The 20,364-nt window shown below is 36.8% G+C and overlaps 1 protein-coding gene across 1 annotated transcript in view; it reads left to right on the top strand.

Moving 5' to 3' along the window:
• The window catches only part of CHD9 (chromodomain helicase DNA binding protein 9), a 73,112-nt gene that overhangs the window by 15,748 nt on the left and 37,000 nt on the right, over positions 1-20,364 (top strand). Inside the window, 3 exon segments of the mRNA XM_009997473.1 lie at positions 7,300-7,637; positions 16,784-16,895; positions 20,242-20,359. Of these exon segments, the coding sequence (XP_009995775.1) occupies positions 7,300-7,637; positions 16,784-16,895; positions 20,242-20,359 (568 nt within the window).

Here is a 20,364-nt window from a genome sequence, read left to right as displayed (position 1 = left end):
TTTTTTTTTTTTACTGTGAGAGTGACAGAGCACTGGAACAGGCTGCCCAGGGAGGTTGTGGAGTCTCTTTCACTGGAGACATTCAAAACCCACCTGGATGCGTTCCTGTGTGATGTACTCTAGGTGACCCTGCTCTGGAAGGGGGGTTGGACTAGATGATCTTTCGAGGTCCCTTCCAACCCCTATGATTCTATGATACTTCACACTGCATTTTCAAATTTAAAAATATGTGGCATTTGCTAGACTGCCATGGATTTTATTTAGTGTGGGATGATTTAGATTGAGGAGCATTAGGAAATAGTCTACTGGTGTCTTGCAGAACTCTTTTTGCTGTTTCACAATTCAGAGCTCTGTAGGCAGCTGAAGAGCAAAAATGTCATTCACACTACTGACACTGGCATTTGTCTGCCCTTTTTATTCATCCTGCTGCTATGTCTGCTTTATAAAAATTCAGCAGGTAGTAGCAGAAGGACTAGGAAAATCTTGACTGTAGTAAGCTTTTACTTAATGCATTTTGTTGCTTGTACTTCTAAGATACTGATGTTTGGAAACTGGCAAGATGGAATATTGAATCATAGTTTTATACAATGATTAATTTTTTAGGTGTCTGTGAATTTTTGGTGATACTTATTCTTGCAGCTTTGTAATAAACATTGTTTCTGTAACAGGTATTATTTTTATAATAGCGTTTCTGATTTTCCTAAAGCCTCCCAAAATAACCTCAGGAATATGTCTAAAATCAGGCCTTACCTTGGGGAGAGGAATTACAAAACCCAAACTTAAGCCAGCCAAAAGTTGTTTAAGGATTTCCTGTTGTTTGCTTCCATTTTGTGAAGTGGTTTTTTTTACCTTTAAGTATTTCTCTCTTAAGTTAGGAGATAATGTATTTAGGATGTATTTTCTTACTGCATTATTTCTTTTAAGGGAGAACATGAGTTTAAAAGTTTACTTCCGTTTTGAAATTGGAAAGGGATTCAAAAAAAAGGCATGTTTCTGTAGTTTGGTCTTGAGAAAAGCTTAAATTTTTAAGTCCAGTAAAAACGTTTTAGCATTCCTCACTGCACTTTTTATTATACTGGCTATTATATAGATAAAAACTGTTGTCTGGCCACATTGCTGTAGTTTAAATTTATCAATATTACACATAACAAATGTGGAAGATTTAAAAAAAAGTGTTTTTTCCCCATGTCTTTTTCCCTTTTTTCAGTCTTATCTGTAGCATGTCTAGTTTAATTTGGGTTATATTTCACATATTTGTGTCTTGAAATTCTGTATTCTTTAAACACTAAGACATTCATTAGTGATGATAATAAGCAAGAAGAAGAAGGAAGAGTATTATCAGCATATTGAAAGAACCACGATTTGGAATGCTTCATTTGCTCTCATGATATTTCCATATATGCACCAAAGAGCAATGGAAAGATGATAGAGCCCCGTGGATCTTCATTTGCCAGTGATCTTGGCTTTGTAGAGCAATCCCAACAGATGGTGTGGTGCAACTGTTGAATAAGAATATAAAAAACAATCCAAAAGAAACTCTGAAGGGAAAAATAGGCACTTCTCTGCAGAAAAGAAACCTTGTTGCACAATTAGGTGATCTTCCCATCAGTTGTGCACAAGTAGTTCAAATTAATTGTATTTCAGTACATCATCTAAAGCAAACCACTTCTTTTGCTGTGATTGCAGTTCAGTAAAGAAGACTCCTTTCTGCATGTATGTGGGGAACACAAATTCATGTTGTAAGGGATCTTCTATGGACAGGCTCTGTCAAGAGTGTGAGCTCTTTGTTTTTTAATATGTGAGCTCTTTGTTTTTTAATAGATAGACTTTTTTTATTATAAAGCCCCCCATCATAAACCACTTGAGTTACTTAAGCACATTAATTTAAAGGAGAAGTTCAGAGTACTAGAATTCAGAAGTAGCTGAGTTGGGTTCATATATTTTTACAAAGTTGTATTCCTCTATACAATGTTATAATTCAAATTATAAATGGAGATTGCCTAGATTTTTCACTGTAGCTGCTTAAAAGCAACAGCAATTTTCAAATTTTGTTGTGATTATCAGGTGAAACAATGAGAAGCTGATTTGGACAGAAACTCCAAACTACTGCTTGCCATTAGTTGTGTGATTCATTTATTTGCATTACGATTGTGATACTGATACTATTTTAGTGACTTGATAAGCTCAAAGGGATTTCTTGTTTAGTAATAAAGGCAAAGATGATGTGGTAATGCATGAAGATCAGGTTTCCAGGTGGCTAATTTTAGCTGCTTTCAGTGTAGTTGATGTCAAGGTCATCTTGATTTTTTGAAGGATCTGGTAGGACTAGCAAGAACTTGTTATGCTCTCAAGGCATATGGTACTTAGGATGTGCGTCTTCCTGCAGATGTGTACTGCTACCAATAGAAGTAAAAGAATAATTCAAGACATTGCAAATGTAAACTTTAGCTTCGTATTGTTAAACTAGTTATGGTCATCATTTAGTTCTTAGTTGTAGCTGGTAGTTGGGTGAGTAAATCCACAAGTGAAATTGATTATTTTAAAAAATGCTTTATATAGGTAAATCAGGAATGTGTGGCTCATTAAAATATCAAGGAAAGGCATTACCAGTCCTTAGAGTATATCAAGAATGGATGCAACTCAGGAGAGAGTTTTAGTCTTAAAGATTCTGTGCATTCACAGAATTTAAGCAATATTCCTCTACTGTGAATGGCCACAACTACTGTAAGAAAGATGTTTGTACAGTCAAAGCAATGTTTACTTAAGGAACAGATAAGGCAAGATTTAAAAGGGTTTTCTAGGAGGTAGAACTTATTTTCTTCCTTTGTAGTGGTATGTGGAGGATGTGAAGAAACTGATAGTTCTGTAGCAAATTAAATCTGGGTTTAGCCTTCAAGAGGAAAAAACCCAATGTCTAAGCATTGAGGAGAGATTCGTTCTTGCTGTGGGAAGTACCGTTATGCCAGTGAGGGTTTCCAAATGCATGTCCTACGCACCCCCAACAAAATGTTGGAGATGCCTTTCTATGAAAAGCTTACTCAGCAGAGCCCAGCTAGCTATTGGGAAGACTGTTTTCATGATTCTCTCTCAATATTGTTTGGTAACTTGATCACGTTAGTGAAGATATCATTCAGATGTATAGCGTACCTTCTCCTGCCAGACAGCATGCCAAATACTTTTGAATACTGCTGAGGAGAAGACACTCTCCTAGCTGCTGTTAATTCGGGGCATAGGTGGAGAAGTTGGCAGCTGTTGTCTTACCTGTTCCATCCTAAGTATTTTCTAGGGCTAGCTCTTCCGTGGGAACAGCAGTACAGCCTGTAGCTGCTGCTGTTCATAGCTTCGGGAGGCAGCAGCAGTAGCATGGCATTGACGGTTCCTGCCAGTTTGCCTGCTGCCCACAGGATTGCGAGAGCAGCGGGGAGCAGATGGGAGACTTGCTCATTGCACTTGGCTGCTGCTTGGCAAAGCTATTAGCAGCAGCAGATACTCTGGAGCTCTGTCTGTGCAGACTCTGAGACCATTGCATTGGTTTACATTCAGTTATATTTGGATTATTATCTTTGCAACCTTGAAAAGTAAAAACCGTATTTTTCCAATTAAAATCTTCAGCTTTTAAATACATGGCTGCCTCAGGGTCTTCCTTTCCACCTTGTCCTTATACGTTTGTCAGTTCAGAATTTCTTTCTTAACATAGATGGAACAGGTTTGTAAACCATTGGGAAAAGGATATGCTCCTTTAGTATGTATCAACTGTGCTCCCTCTCATAAAGGGGTAGGGTACTTTTGGCTTGGCAAAACGCTTTGTCCTTTTTGTTGTAGATGCTATGTAGCTTTTGAAATTGTTTTCAGTGTGCATGGTGATGTGTAACCGTGTAACTATTTATAACCACACATTTTGTGGAAGCATGAAATTATTATCCAAGACCTCTGCTGTATTCGATTACTTTTGTTGCCAAGTACATGCAGATATTGTCCCCCTGTAGTGCAAGCATGTTTCTGGTTCTTCTAATCTCGAAACACTTGTTGCTTTCCAGTTTTGGTTTTCGTGACAATGGTGACTTCCCTTATGAAGGTTTCATTAAAGCTTTATTTAGCTTTGAATATCTGGCTAGTGCCTTCGTGTATGAATGAATGTCCTTTCCATATGGTTATAAATGTCATAGCAAAATTAAAAACATGGGCTTTTGAATCTCTAACACATAGCTTACTGTTTGTTTAGCCTAGGAGATGCAACTTAGAAGCAATAGAGTAGAGCAAGAAGCAGAGGGTCAGCCCGAGGAATTAAAACATAGCCTCATCCAGCACATTCACAGGGAAGTAGTAAAAGTTGTTGAGAAATTGTTACCGTAAAAATCGGTTGCTGAAAGAACCCTCTAACACTTGTCTGTAAGGTTTAGAAGGCAGGCATTCTTTATTGTAGGGCTGGGTGTACTAGAGAGAGTTCTCAAAGTTGTGCTGTCATAAGGGACAACAAGCAAGACTTAGGTTAACCCTACATATGCATGATGCTGGGCGCCAAGTCTAGCTGTTCTCATCCCATTTCCAACCGAAAGGCCCCTCATTCCCAGAGTTTGTTATCTATTTACATGCAAAAGGCCTGGAAACTGCTCAGGTAAATGCCAATCAACCTGACAATAATAGGGATGATCGAAGGTTGCCTGTTGTTAAAGGTATCAAAATAACTTGGAAAGCAGCTTTAAAGCTCTGAGGAAATGTAGCATAAGATAATTTCTTTTAAAAGTAATATAGTATAAAGGAAGACTATTGCAAAAGAACTATGAAGAAGCTGCCAATTCTATATCGTCCACATAATTACTAAGCTTTTTTTGTATGTTTCTGACCCAGGAATGTTCGAGTAAGTACCCATGTCTTCTAAAAATCCTCTAGCCATACTGGCTTTAGTAACATTTGGTTTAGAGCTGAAATTATACCAAGAGTACATTCAGTGTATTTTTTAGCTGAAATGATCTCAAAATGCAAAGTAATATTTTACTTAGCTTTTTTGTTAAGTTATGAAAAAAACCCTAACAACTCACTGCAATTTGTTACAGGTACTGTAACTATAATGTAAAAGTATCTTGGCTAGAGTTCTCCAAAGTTCTTACGATTAAGCTGCATATTTACAGAAATATCTTTGAATTTCAGTGGTATTAAAAATCCATTTAATGTATTGGTACCATTAGTATTTTAAATGGGCAATGAACTTCATTTACAGATTAACCTTAAATAGAAGGGAAATTCTGATGAAGTGTAAGGCCTAGTATTAACAATCTCAAAATCTATGCAGTATTTTAAGTTCCTTAGGGAAAAATACGTGTGTCTCAAAAGTATTTAAAAACTCTTCTGATATTTTAAAGCAGCCTAGGAATGAGGAGGAGTTTACAGTGTAGCTGTGCCGCATTAAATCGAGATTTTTCACTGCCAAGCGTCTTACAGGTCTGGGCAGGGAGCAAGAAGGATAAAATCAAGTTAAGGAGTTCTTCCATTTTCTGTAGGAAGTAGGGAAGCGTGTAGGCAAATGGTTACACAGGCACTGTTGCTAGTTGATAGCGATGAACTCGGTGTACAAATGTAACAGTGTAACTGCAGAGCAGAATGTGTCTGAGGCCACAGATTCCGATCTCGGTCTCTGTCCCCCCCCAGCCGCCGTTTGCATCAGAGAAACGAAAACTGCCAAGCTGACATGAATTCAGAGACAGAAAACCCCGTAGGTTCCCCTGCTTTCCCAGCGGGAGGCGGGCCGGGCAGGGTCGGTGCCCAGGCCGCGCGTAGGGCAGCGCGGAGCGGAGCGGCCCGTTGGGGGTTAAACCGCGGAGTCGAATGGAATAACAACGGCAGCACCATCTGCTGGCCTACTTCCGCGGGAGGATCCGTGTTTTTAACGACATCTCTAATATTCATGCTGATGCATTTTGATGCTTTGTGCGTTCGTTTCTTTCGGTGCTTTGTTGGAAGGCGGCGGTGCCCGCCTGTGGATAAATCACAACGCGTGTTTGTGGAGGGTCGTGCATCGCTTGGCTGCGGCTCGCTAAATAGGCCATTTAGCAATCTTCTTCCAATGCTTTTCTCTTGAGCCCTGCCCGGGGTGCGGGAAAAGCGGAGGGCGAGCCTTTGTCTGACGCCAAACATGTCTTCGGCGAAGAGGCCAAGAGGAAGGGTAAGTGCGAGCCTGAATGAGTGGGAGGAGGAGGGGTTCTTTGGGCTAAAAGGCTAATGGGATTGAATAACCTTCCTTATTACTGGCTGCTGCTGCGGGAGCCGTGCTGCATCGCCATCTTGAGCTGGTTGCCGTTTGCTGGGGTGGCGGTGATTTGTTGGAGCCGGTAGGCCCGGGGGTGCATCCCGCGCGGGACCCGCGCCCGCTGCCGGGAGGATGGACCCGCTCAGGTGCGCTGCAGCTGCCCAGAAAATGTCTCTGGACGTGCCTGCTGGCTTTTCTCCGGGCTCTAGGCAGAGGCGCGTTTACGGGTGAGAACGTAACAGAACTGTTATCTGCTGGGTTGTTGTTGTTTTTTTGTGTCTGTTTGAATAGGAAATTCTTTCCATTCCTCAAAGGGGAAAGGGGGAGGGGAGGAAGGCAAGAACATGTATTCTAGAGAGCCTCAAGAGAGGCTGGTAATCTGAATATTGCATTCGTAAACAATGCTGCGACGATTAAATGGTGATTAAAAACCTGAAAATAAGTGGTGTTTTCTAGCTAAGACACTGATCGCGTGTTGATCTAAATAGAAGAAATACTGCTTTCTGATGTAGGGCTGTGTAGTTTTGGTTTTATCTTTTGTCTGGTTTTTAATCTTTATTTTGTTCGAGCATCTGTTCAGCACTCGGTCTTGTAGATCTTTTGCCTGCGTTAAGGTATCTGTGGTCTTGATATCTCACCAAAGGCGAAATATTGATGCTGTGACCTTCGAGCTCTTTGCTTTTTTAGATTTTACGAGAAGAACGTTTATTGGAGGTGTGTGTAAAACGTATGGGCATGCTTGAAGGGTTAAGGATCGCTGGCTGTAACTACAGAGGTGAAAAGAAGGCTGAGAGAATTTTAGAAAGATATTTTTTACTGATTTGCAGCATGTGGGTTGGTTGTTTGAAACCCACAATTGATGTAGTTACTGTGAAACCCACGCCATTCTGTGGTATAAATGAGATTCCTTCTTTTTTATTTGCATGAGTCTCTTCCAGTTTATATATATATTTTTAATTCAGATCCAGATAAAAAGCACACTTTTTTTTTTTTTTTAATACATGTTGATATTCTTAAAATAAGGTGATTTTATTTACTTTTGTTTCTTCTTACAGCCTCCTTCCTCCAAGAAGACTGATGGTTCAGGATCATATACTAAGTTGCAGAATACCCAGGTGAGGGCAATGTCTGAAAAGAAGCAGAAGAAAAAAGCAGACTCAGAAAGTAAACAAGAGAAGGCAAATCGCATAATATCTGAAGCGATTGCAAAAGCAAAAGAGAGAGGAGAGAGAAACATTCCACGAGTAATGAGTCCTGAAAACTTCCCCAGCGTTTCAGCTGAAGGAAAAGAGGAAAAGAAGGGTAGAAAAGTTAAATCCAAACCAAAGGACAAGGAGAGCAAAAAACCGAAAGCTGGTTCCTTGTCCAAAATTAAAGAGAAGACAAAAATTGGGTAAGTAGATTAAAATGTCTTCTTACTTCAGACTGTAAATCCTTGATTAAAATGAAAACTGCTTGCTGATAAAAATGTTCTGTACTGCCTACACAACGTTCTTCCAGATTAAGTCCTTGTGTGGACTCTTTCATTCAGGAACAAGAATGCACTGTTTTCTTTTTAGATAAAATCATAGTAGGACTGTCCCTTTGAAAGGAATTATTTTAAATTCATATCCTGAAATATGCTATACTTGGAAGCACAGACAAGACCAGCGTACCTTTCATCTGGTGTTGTAATCAGTTCTGACTCCAGATTAAATTTATCAAATATTATAAATGCTGTCTTTATCAATTTTGGGGTATCTTCAATAAAATGGGCAGGATAAACTGCGTAGGGAGAAACAGGAAGTTTAATTAACTTGCTAGCAATATTCTTATAGATATCACACGTATAAAAAAATCAAGTATATATTGGAAATTTTGTATTCTAAGCACTTTGTAGTCTTCTATAATACTAATTTAATCGGCCCTTTTAAGAATTTCACAGACTTGGCTGGGTCAGATGGGTGGATATACATTGGCATAAGGAGCTTTCACAAGACATTAGATCATTTAATGCTCCCAGGGATTCAGTAGATAGCAGGTCTAATGACTCTAGAGCTAACCTATTTCTCCTGTATACTTGTAAGGGAAAGTGTGCAATTTCAAATGTGAAGTTTGTCAGTCAGGGCTTGAAATGGACATCTTAGCTAGTCTGATTTTTATGTTTTAAATCTTTTTGCCGTAACAGAAATATTAACTGGCATATCTCTCAAAATTTAAATGTCTCATACATATGCAAATGTTCATGTATGTGGAGGAGAGATGAATGTTCTTTTAATCAGCCAATTTCTCTGCAGGTTCTTGTTTTTTTCAAGAGATAAGTGCTTTGCTTATGTGTTTGAAGTAAACAACTTCCTTGAGAAGTTATCCTATAGTATAAAGGTTACTGCTGTGAACTTGATTCGTTGTGAAATTTATTAGTCCTAATTTCTTTCTTTTTTGCTTCTGGATTGATATGAATGCTGTTCCTAATAATCCTTAGCACAGTGTATAGTGCTTCCTTTTCTTTTTGCTCCATCGTGTTTGAAGTGGGATTTTGGATGTGTACTTCCAAAGATGATTTCACTTTCATGTTTGTGAATTTACTCATGTCCTATAACCGACATTCTGTGGATCCGTCCAATCAGAAAATTTACACTGTTTTTTAGCTAGTGTCAGTTTCCTGAAGCTTTATGTGAATTGCCCTTAATCTGATTTTTGTTTGTTCCTTTGGGTAACAAAACCTGCCAAAATGGCAGCCTTACAATGTACTACATGGTTTCCATATTTTTACTGTTTTTAATCGAAACTGTTAACCTTAGATTTATACTTCTGCATTCACTTTCCTGTCTTCACGAGATGCTTAACTGTGCACATGAGTTAGGATCAGTTTTCAAGATTTCACGAGGCCTTGTCAGTTGGGAAATGAACGTTGCTCAAACTGTTTTTAACTGGCTTTGTGCTTGCTCCAGAGTCCATCTCTGCACTGGTGGAGAGACTCCAGTTAAAAATGAAACATGGTCAACTTCTCACAGTTTTGCATTGAGCGGAGGTTTGCCTCCCCAGTATTTGCCAGATTAATTAAGTAATGCTCGAGCAGCACTCTGATAAATTAATCATGCTGCCAGGTATTGTTGTAACTGCCTGAGATGCCTACCTAAAGATTGAGCACTTGGATCCTGTTAAAGAGCAGAGAAGGGACATGATTTCACTTTCATGTTTGTGGATTTACTCATCTTCTCCTGTTTGGATATTTTGTAGAATTTCTATGTATTTTGATGGACAGCAATAAATGAAATGCTTTAAGGCGTCTACATATTTCACTTATGCATCCAAACAGCTTCATGTCTTGTTATGTTAGCACTATTTTATGTTATTTAAATACGTAAAATAACTGTTTAGCAAAGAATATACTGCAGTGGTTTTGAAGGGCAGTAATTGCAGGAAGGTCTTTGTTTTTTTAACAAATAGTCTTACTGGACTCTTGTTTTCTATGCAAATTTAACTATTGATCTTATATAAGAAGAGTATTTACTTTAGAATGGCTATACTTTTCAAGGATGTTTAAAAAAATGTGTTATTAATAAAATTTATTTAGAGAAGAACAAAATTTAATCCAGTAACTAATAAGTTTTAGAAGGCCAGCAACACTTTTATGGTTTTTTTTTCCTATCTTGCATGCTTAAGAAAATATTTAACAAATGTGAGCACATCATGGAAATAGTTATGTCAAAGTAGGATTGGAGTTTTAAATGTGTGGATTGTGGTACATTGGTTTTCTCATTTATCTTAACACAAACTGATTCTTGGGCAGAAATTTTACCATGCTTAAATAATACCTTTAGAAGACAAGTGGTTTATTGGGCAAGAAGGAGAAGGGAGGCATTTTGAATTAAAACTTTTGGATATCTCTTGGAAATAAGGATCTTTGAGATTACTTAAAAATTGGAAGAGAAAAATTCTTTTATTTTTCTGTTTTTACTCAAGTCTTACAAAAAAAAAAGCATAATTCTAAATATGACATTGCTTGCATTTAATCAGGAAAGAAAACCTGAGGAGAGTGAAAAGTTTCCTCATTATTAAAAAGACAAACAATTTTCAACTGTTACAAGCTGTTAGCAACTGCAGTTCTTCTTTAAAAAATAAAATAAGTTAAACCTCTACAATAACAAGAATAAGCTAAGTATACATGTTAATGTACTTTTATATACATTTTGTAACAGTAGCGGAGAGTTCGGTTGCATCTGTTGTTTAGAATGAGTGCCACCATGATATGACCTCCCAGATGAACGTTTTCTTTTTCACTCGGTTTTCTCTCAGGCAAACACATTTAACTGGCAGTAACTGTTAAGGGTGCTGATTCAGTTTGAATTCTGAGCCAGGCTGGTGCGGGAGGTGCTGTGGAGTTGTGTGTTAAGTTCTTAGGTCTGATGCTCGTTTCAGGTGACTCCTGTTTGATTTGCTGTCTAGTATAGAGCTGAAAAAGCAGCAGACACACTGATTTTTTTTTATTTTTTTTATTTTTATTTTTATTTTTTTTTTGTGAGGAGTGTTTGGAGAACAGTGGTTTTAGTATGAACTTTCACATCTCTGCTAGCCTGTCCAGTATCAGCATGATTGTGCCGTTTCTAGTCCAGCACTCAAACAGAAAACTTATTTAGACGGTGATCATAAACGTTGCTGGGATCTTATAAGAGACTTGTTCATGTAGTGTATCCTGTGCATCTCACCCTTTGTTGCTCTTGAGGAGAATTTGCAGATTTACACAGTTGTCCATCTGTGAAAACATTATACTCTGTTACTTATCTGCTGGAGCTGGAGTTGGAACAGTAGTTTCTGAAGAGACTGATAGAATTAATTGGTAGGCATCAGGAAAAAGTGTGCTTTTGGCTGTAATACCTTTCAACTTTTACTGAAATTGAGTAGTTCTGATCTAGGACGAAGATGAGTTCTCTCTGCTGTGTCTTGATTTAGGGGACAGGATTATTTTTGAACAGTCTTTTTTTTCCTTGCTAATTAAACATAATTGGTATGTGTTTGGGGTCAACTATGTACATTTCCCTTTGTTGTTCCTTGGGGATCTACATATAAAAAAAAATTATAGCATGATTCTGTGCAAGATATCATGGCTAGCTGTAAATTACTAGCAGCTACTTTCTAGGCACGCAGTAGCTTCTTTGTAAAGGTGAGGATTAAGGTTTTAATCCTCTGATCTGTTGAAGAAATAATGCCTATTAGTTTCGGTCAAGTGGTTTAGAGCTGGATTCATTAATAAAGTTTGTGCCACAAGCATTGGTGAAGAGGAATGACTGAATATTTTCATTACCAGTAACATTGTAAGGGTATTGACAGAAATTAGTAGAAGGATGCAGGTATTTTGTATTACCAGATTAAGTAACAAGTTTGTTTTATGCATTGATGACGAATCAAGTTAATCTTTTACATTTAACTTTGCAAATTTTCCAGGGACTGCAGAACCACTTTCCAAATCTTGGCCATTTACCAAGGTGCATTGATGTTCAGGGATCTATTTAAACCCTTGGTATTTTTGCATAGAACTTGTTTCTATTTGTAAGGTTTTTATAACTTATTATCATTTACTTCTTCCATTTAAGGTGATGCATCTTTAAAAAGTCTACTTCTTACCACTTGTTCTGAAGGATAGAAGAATTATGAATTTGTGAACATTCTGTTGTTCAAAAAAGTAAATTGGCATTTAGGTTTTATAGCTCTCAATGTACTCCCACCTACTCAAACATAAAATTAAATATCATAGCCCTTATGAAAAGCAGCAGCTCTTCATTGGTGATGTAAAGGACAGTATCAGTAGACTACATGCAGGATTTATTTTTTAATAACTGTATAATTTAAATAAATAAATCCCCCAAATCCTAAGAATTTAGTTAATAGCCATTGAGTTCAGGGTGGTAGTCCTTAATTCAGAACTGTTTCCTTTTACCAGAAATGACTGTACTGTTTTTTGTGTTATATGAACAATGCTGGAGCTTTTTAATTATCCCTTAAATTATGTAGTAATTAAGTCATATGTGATACTCCACTATTGCTCCAGTGATAAAATGTCCTTGTTGCCTTGAAGTAGACCTCTTGTACATTTTACAAGACAGAGCATTTTCAGGACACAAGGCCTTATATGATTACTTGTTGATATGATACTGTTAAGATAGCTTGAAACCTTTGTAATCTCAAATAGCAACAGGAGACATGAAGAGGGAGGGTGGAAAGGAAGTCCTGATCCTGTATCATTTAGGTTAAAATGCATGGAACTTTGAGTGGATTTCCTAGAATTTCAACTCTCATTCCAGAGAATATGCTGTCTTGTCAAGGAAATACCTGCTTGCTACTTTGCCAATAGATAAGATTTTTAGCTGAAGTTTTCAGTGATAAATATTAAGACTGTTGATAACATAGGAGTTTTATTGCTAGTAATGTAACAAAGTGCTTTGACTACAAATTAAAATATTTGGGAGATGGCTTTGAATGCTAATAATTGTTGTTTTTCTCTTTTGGGAAAATTGAAGTAAAATGGTGTATTAAAGGCATGCATTGAAGCCCAGCAATACTTGCTGTTGCTTACATGGCTGTTTTTCTTTTCTTTCCCCTTTAATACTTTCCCATGTTCACTATTTGGAAGGCTTTAAAAATGTTTTTTTAATATAATTTTAAAGCTGTTGAAAGTGCTGACATCTCTTCCATCACATTCTCTGCTGTCAAACAGAAGGGGAGTGGATCAGATTCTTACTGATTCTTTTTTTAAAAGAAGGAAGTTACAGTACTCCTCAAATAGTGGTCTTAACAGCTACTTTAAACCTTTTAATTTTGTGCATCTAAACCACATTAGGAGTCTTGTGTGACAGATCATAAGTAATAATGGCTCATGAGAAGGCATTTTAAGTTTTGTGTTGTGAGTTATTAAACATCTTTATAGTTACAGAAGAAGGGAATACATGTTGAAGAAATATACTTCTTGTTAAAGTATTTCTAGATGTACACGTAGATAGATTTTAAATTTAAGAAGATAAGAGAAAGTGAAATGGGAATGGAATCTAGGAATATTATTTGTTCTGTGTCTCCACTGCATTTTCCTTTTTATAGACACAGAATAGATAGTTTCTGTTCAGAACAGTTTGTTTCGGGGTGGAGAAAGGGATTTTAGCCAAGGATCTTTATGCTTTCATGCAGAAATTTATAAAGTGGGAAGAGAATTTGCTCTCTCTGTGAAAAAAATTCACAGAATTGATCCAGTTTACAAGCTTCTGAAAATCATTGTTTTCACACAGCAGATTTTTTCACAAGCCTTTGGCCAAAATATGAGCAGATTGCATTTTTACTAATAAAAATGCGTAACTTTAGCACCGTACTGTTGTTCAGCAACTTTTGATAGCAAGGAGAATTGTAGTTATGTGCACTGGATCAGAAAGGAGTGAAACTGTGAACTTTTTCCCCTTGTTGGCACCATACCCATATAGGAGGAGGAAACATGATCTGCAGCATGTAGAGAAGATGTTAAGCTTTCAGCAAGATGCTTGTGAGGAGAAGTGCTGGGAGTAGTGAATACAAGCTCAAGATAAGACATAAATCTGACAGAGCAATGGAGTATTATGTATTAAGAATGCAGGGGCAGAGTAAGAAGTGAACATAAGGTGGGGACTACAACTAACAGAGAAGGAGAGGAAAAAACATGCAAAGAAAGATGTAGCTAGAGCAGTCTTATCCCAAAATAAGCCCATGTTCTAAACCAGAACGTGCTTAAAATCCTCTGCTATTCAGTGATACCAATACAACCCATAGTAAGATAGTCGTGCCCTTTGGTAATATTGTGTTTCTTGAATAGAAAAGGAATCAGAGCCTAGAGTGTTAGGCAGTAGTGCATGAAATGAGTATAGCTATGGTTGCAGAAATGCAAATGCTTAACATAGCAACGTGTGATTATGAATCATTTTATTCTGTCATTTCACAAGTAAGGATCAAAATTGGTAATGGGTTTCCCAGGGAGGTGTCAACTTTGGAGACAAGCAGAACCTAACTGGACTGAGTAACTTAAAAACTCTGAAGTTGGCTTTGGGTAGGGACCAGATGTCCTCCAGAGACCCCTTCCAACTTAAATCTCAATGCTCGTTTGATGGAAGAACATTTAGGTGTCCTTTCTTCGTTGTTAGCAATCTTGTGGTTCATTTCAAACTCAAAATATGTCTTCCATTCACATGCCATACATGCATCAGGCCTTAAATGCCTTTGTTTCAAATCAAAGAGAAGACTTGGTATCTTATTTATTGGTCAGAAAATAATATCTAAAAGTAGTATCCTGTGAGTTTACTGGACTGAATATGTTCAGTTGGTTCAATGAAAAGATTGACAAGGGACAAAACAGCTCTTCATTTTTAATAGGGACAAATTTTAGAAGAGTGCATTCCCAGTTGATACCAGAGTTTTGTCTAGCCTAGTATCTCCTGTCCAGCAGTGGCCAGAAGCAGATACAACATGAAGAATATAAGAGCAGGGAAAACAAAAAATACTTATTGATACTTTCCTAAAGTCCAAAGATGAAAACCAGGAACTTAATGGAATAGGTTTCATTTCATGAATTTACTGATCTTAAAGAAATTCTCATTCCCAGGTTTATCTGGTTTACCTTTAAATCCATATTAAGTTTAACGTGCATAATTCCCTGCAACAACAAGCTCAGAAGTACAATCACAATGTGCCTTGTCTGTCTGCATCACTTTGGAATGTGTTAGCTAATTTGACACATTACTCACAAGAGCTAACGTAACACGTAAAATCTACCAAACAAAGTGAGGTAAAAATGGAAAAAGTGATTTATCCATCAGTAGAAAGAGGAGTATTAGAAAAAATACATGAGAATCCAGTAGTCTTAAAAGGAAAAGAAAAATGAGTTCTAAATGATATCTCTAGCATTTTTGTAGCTATCTTTCTAAATCTGTATTTGGTTGATACCTATGCCCATTTGAAACTGGCAGAGAGTTTTCTGAATGGGCATAATGCCACCCCAACAGATGGTCATAGGCAAAGGCATGCCAGAGAACCTGTATGTGCATCACGTTTGAGTATTAAGCGATGGATTTCCATCCAAGAATGTCAAAACAGCAGTCAATGCAGAACATCTGAGCCCATGGTTAGGGGTATATGCTGACTATTTCGTCTCAGAGCTGGACTAACTTTCAAAATTATGATTAAAAAAAAAAAAAAAAGAAAAAAAAAGGGGGGGGGGGGGGGGGGAAACCCCAACCTACTCTTGGAAGACAGTAGGAAAACCAGTATGTTCATTGTTGAAATAATTTACTGCAATTATGAAACATGTTTTCTAAGTAATAATTAAACTGAGAACACCTAATGAATGAAAATCAAGGACTTGCAAACCCAATTTTACTTCTGAACAAGCAGCTTTGTGAACAAGCAGATCTGTGATTATGCTTACACGACCTTTATTTCAACATGCATTCACCAGTGCCCTTCTGTTCATACTAGAAGGTAAAAAAATTGGAAGTGGAAAATGTTGGGTTTTTTTAACCTTTTCAGTGAACATGCCTCGTGGCTAAATATTGAAAACCAGTGGAAATATTCATTGCTCTTTAAATTATGCCTGTAATCTTTTGTAAGCCATGTTGCTTAAACTATCCATAGTGCTTTGGTAATCTAATTTTTTCATTTTCTGTGTGTATTGTTAATTTGGACATAGTAAATGTGTGATAGTTCTCTTATTTGGACACTAGCAAGGAGAAGCAAATGAGACAAGTATTTCAGCCTCTACCTTCTCTTCATTGGTTTTCCAGGTGGTCGGTATTTGATGCTGCTTTGCTGTAAAATAACCTGCATTGTCAGAATAACTTGTATTGGTAGAAGAGGCTTGTATGCTGGAGGGGCTACCTCATTTTCTGCTACACAGATCTGATTATTAGATATTATATAAAATAGATATTTGAGGACAGCTCTTTATCTGAGATCTTATTGGATATTTTGTTACCATTCTGCAGTTACTTTTTTTTCAAGGACAAAAAAGACTCATGCGATTCCCTCCTTTTTCCTGTTGCAGAGGACATGTTTAAACATACAGGTGCTGTATGTTGGACAACTTTGAATTATTTCAGATTGTTATCCATAGTTAATTTTTTTCAGTGAAAATAAGAGAAGATATATTTTGCAATGATAACTTCTTTATGATAAATGATTTAACATTATCACCTACAGATGGTGTTTATAGTAACTGTGTAGTTTATCACTGTCAGTTTAATTTTTGGATTTTGCTTTTCTTATTCATTTATTGACTTAAAATATATGTTATTCAGCGGGGTTTGCAATAGTGAGGTAACTGCTTTCCTGTGGCGAAACTTGGTAACAGTAGTAGAAAATACTGTCTGCTGTCAAGTTGTAGCTTTTTGTTTTGAGATGTATTTTTCATTTTTCAGAAGGTGGTGCTTCTGGAGTTTTACATAAAAAAGAATACAGGAATTGCTAGTGGATGTGCTGCTATTTAATCTGGAAGTTAAGTAGACTAGTATATGGCATTCACTTAGTTGTTGGCTGGTTTTTTTTTCCTAACAGCAAGCTAATCATCACACTGGGTAAGAAGCAAAAAAGAAAAAATGAATCTTCAGATGAATTGTCTGATGCTAAGCAGACTCCACAGCGGCCATTAAAGGATGAAGATTCCCAGGTAAGAAATCAGAGTTTTTCCCTTTTAAATTTGTGTTTGTTGTTATTTCTTCATGTCGTCTTTTCCCTTCTCTCCAAGGTGTTAACACGCCTTTTGACACAGTGACAGTTTCTCTCTGGCTGCTATCTGTCTCTCATAGTATCTTACATTATCAGCTTACTTTCTCCGGTTGAAAATTGGAAAACCCTGCAGGTTAGAGTCCCCTTTCTATAATGGGACATCAGTGCCCTGCTTGTTTCTGTTTATTTTCAGTGCAGAGATCCATAGGTTTGAGACTTAAGTACTCATCTATTGATCTGACAATTGGATCTGGTCCTTAATTTGACTGACTTTGTGGGGAAAATGCAGAGATTGACTAGTAGAAGCAAAATTTGTTAGTGAGACTTGCTTTTTGAAAACATATTAAAGGCTTAGTTTGAACTTTACTGGCTTTTTTTCTGAACTCTGCTTCTGTACAAAGTGAGAGAAGTAGTTTCTTGCAGTGTTGAATCTGAAGGGAGCGGTGATCAATATGGTGATAAGGCTGTACTTGCTTGTGGAGTATTTCTGAAGGAAGTGTCAGATAAGGATTTCTGTAGTGGAGTCACTCCCTTAAGGACTATCTCCCTTTTAACTATTCCTGCAATTTTTTAGTAGATTTCCCTGGCATAATAGTAGCATAGCTAATTATTTTTAGAACTTAGACACAAAGAAGTATGAACTGTTTTAAGAGATTATCTGTATGTTAGCAACAGAATTATAACTGTCTTGCTTTATGGAAAACTCCATTAAAAGTCAGGTTATATGCTGGAAATGCACAGCCTTGTATCCTGTGGCAGTTGCGTCCGCAGAGATGAAATCAATATTCAATATTAAGGTATTGTTGAGTAAAAATTAATAGCATTATTTGATGACAGTGTCAGAAAACAATTATGAAATATTGACTTGACATTTAGAATTTCACAGATAATAACGCTGGAGAGAAAAAGGAATCGGAAGCCATTTCCCAGAATGACTTTTTATTAACAAGTGAAGGCTTGTCTTAGGTAAAGGTTACCTGGAAGGGCACATGAAATCATGTTTCTCAGGGAATTTGTCTTGGTATAGAAGAATATTTAGTACACTGAAGGAGAGGGAAATGGGTTTGGTGCTTGTGAAGTACTGTAACTTACCAGTAGTGTTCTGTATTTGTTGGCCTACAAATTTGTACCTAAGACTGAAGATAATTTCTATTTTTTCTTGGCTTTTGGTTTTTTGGATATTTGATTTTTAGCATGACAAGGGTCATTTTCAGTTTTGATGTTGATAGACGGGGCGTATCATCAAATCTCTTGCTCCTGGTGTGAAGGGAACAGAGGTAGAGAGATAATAGAGTGATATAGCATAGAAAGAAATGACTCTGCAGGATGTCACAGCAGTGCCTTGTCTGTCTTTGAAGGAGTTTGGGGAAGCGTAACAGGAAATATGTAAGTTACCTCACTTCATGAATGTATTCTTTTTAGTTTTTGAACATTTTCATGTTGTTGTTTTTCCTGTTGCAATTAGCTGTCTATTTCTAAGCTTTGGAGGGTCATGTTAGGTTTGGGGTTTTATTCCATAATTCATTTGGGGTGCTTAATTTCACAGTAAGTGTCTTCCTTAAATACACTGATTTATTTCTTGGAAAAATGTGTTACTACTTTAATTTGTGCCTTAGAGCATTTAATTATGATCACACTTTCAGCCCCAGGAAGTGGAAGGTTTGTTTTGTTGGTTTTGTTTGTTTGTTTGTTTTTCAAACAGCTCAGGTTATATATCAATATGTTGGAAAAAAATGTCTGTTGGTAAAGACATACTGAGATGGATGGAAAGTGCCAGTTAATGCCTTATTAGGTTTTGAAAAATGCAACAAATAATGAGTATAACTTGAACCTGCTTGTTAATCCTTATGTTATGTTTCTTTGCTCTATTAGCTGGCATTTAAAAAAAAATATATATATACACTTCAGTCAGGAAACTATTGTTGATTTAACTACATGTAAATCTGAAGTTTCTGTTTGTGCTAACACCCCACTGTGCACACTCTCAGTTTTTGATCAACAATCGAAGAACAGAACAGAATCTGGCTACATTATTCTACAAAGCTGATTGAGTAGTCATATGCAGTGTCCCAGCTTCTCCAGAAGGATGGTGGTGCCTATTTTTTGATTTTACCTGTACATGCAGTGTTACTGCTCCACCTTATTAAGGATTGATAATGTCATTGCTAAAGTACAGCTAGGTGTTTTAACAGGTAACAGCCAGATCAAGGGCTGAATTTAACAGAGAATAAGTTCCTGTGCTGCAGTATTAAGGTTATTTACTATCTGCTCCGCAGAAAACAGTATGAGCACAGCAGTTTGGGTTGTGTTCTATTCTCAACTTGTTCTTCTGCCAACTGATGAGTACAGTGTATTACAACCAGCAGAGGCTTTTCCTAATACAAAATAATGCTTTGCTGTGTAGCTCAGTATAATTAACTTATTTTACAGACACTGTTCTACTTTGACTTTAGTTACTATCAGTTCCTAAAGCAGATTGCAGTGTTTTTAAATGTTGCTGACAAGCTTGATTCTGCTATCATAATTTTTCCATGGATTTACTAGTTAATAATATTAAATACACAGTGTTTTATATTGTTACTGAGGGGTGGAAAGGATATGCAATATCCTAATAATCTTAAGTATTCAAAAATTAAACAGTAAGTAAGAAGGAATTATTTTCTTAGACTAAACATTATTTCTCCAACTGGAACTTGTCCTCGGGTTCTTGCAGAAACCAGTGGAAAATTAGAGATGTAAACTACCAAATAAGACAAATGCTGCTGTTAAACAAGCTTAAGTAATGTGTAACATGACATACATTAACAAAGGAAAAAAACTTATTAGCCATCAAATGAGACTTCATAAGCCATCTGACCAATATGATCTAGTTAAAGTCTTCTTAATTTTTGTATAGCACAGTTGTTTAGTAGAGACACTTAAGAATATTTTGTATATTTTGCTCAGATTCTTGAATTGGACAGGAACATCCTGCTGCTATACTGCAATATGAAACTGCTTATGTCTGTTATGTATCAGCTTTATTGCCATATCCTGAAAATATTGTCCCATGTTTGTTTTGGAATTTTGAAAGTACAAAATGTTTCTATTAAAGAAAAAAAAACAAACCTCAGTAATAGTAAATGGTTACTTCTGTCCCTTGTGATTCTCATACTTCATGTTATCTATCAGCTGTTGGCCTTTAGTTCCAGATACAGCTGAAGTATTGCTTAGAATGTCCCCAAACTTGCACTTTGTGTTGCAGGAAGTTCTTGGTTAAACCTCTATTTTTGTTCTTCTGCATGCAGAAAAGAAGATCAAATCGTCAAGTTAAAAGGAAAAAATATGCTGAAGAAGGAGAAGGAAAACAATCAGAAGAAGAAGCTAAAGTTTCTGTGAAAATTAAAAAGAATTCTGCCCCCTTACCTGCT

This window comes from Chaetura pelagica, unplaced genomic scaffold (assembly GCF_000747805.2).
Source record: "Chaetura pelagica isolate M959 unplaced genomic scaffold, ChaPel_1.0 scaffold425, whole genome shotgun sequence".
In the NCBI taxonomy this organism is placed as follows: Eukaryota; Metazoa; Chordata; class Aves; order Apodiformes; family Apodidae; genus Chaetura; species Chaetura pelagica.
This window is presented reverse-complemented; position numbering and strand designations above follow the sequence as displayed.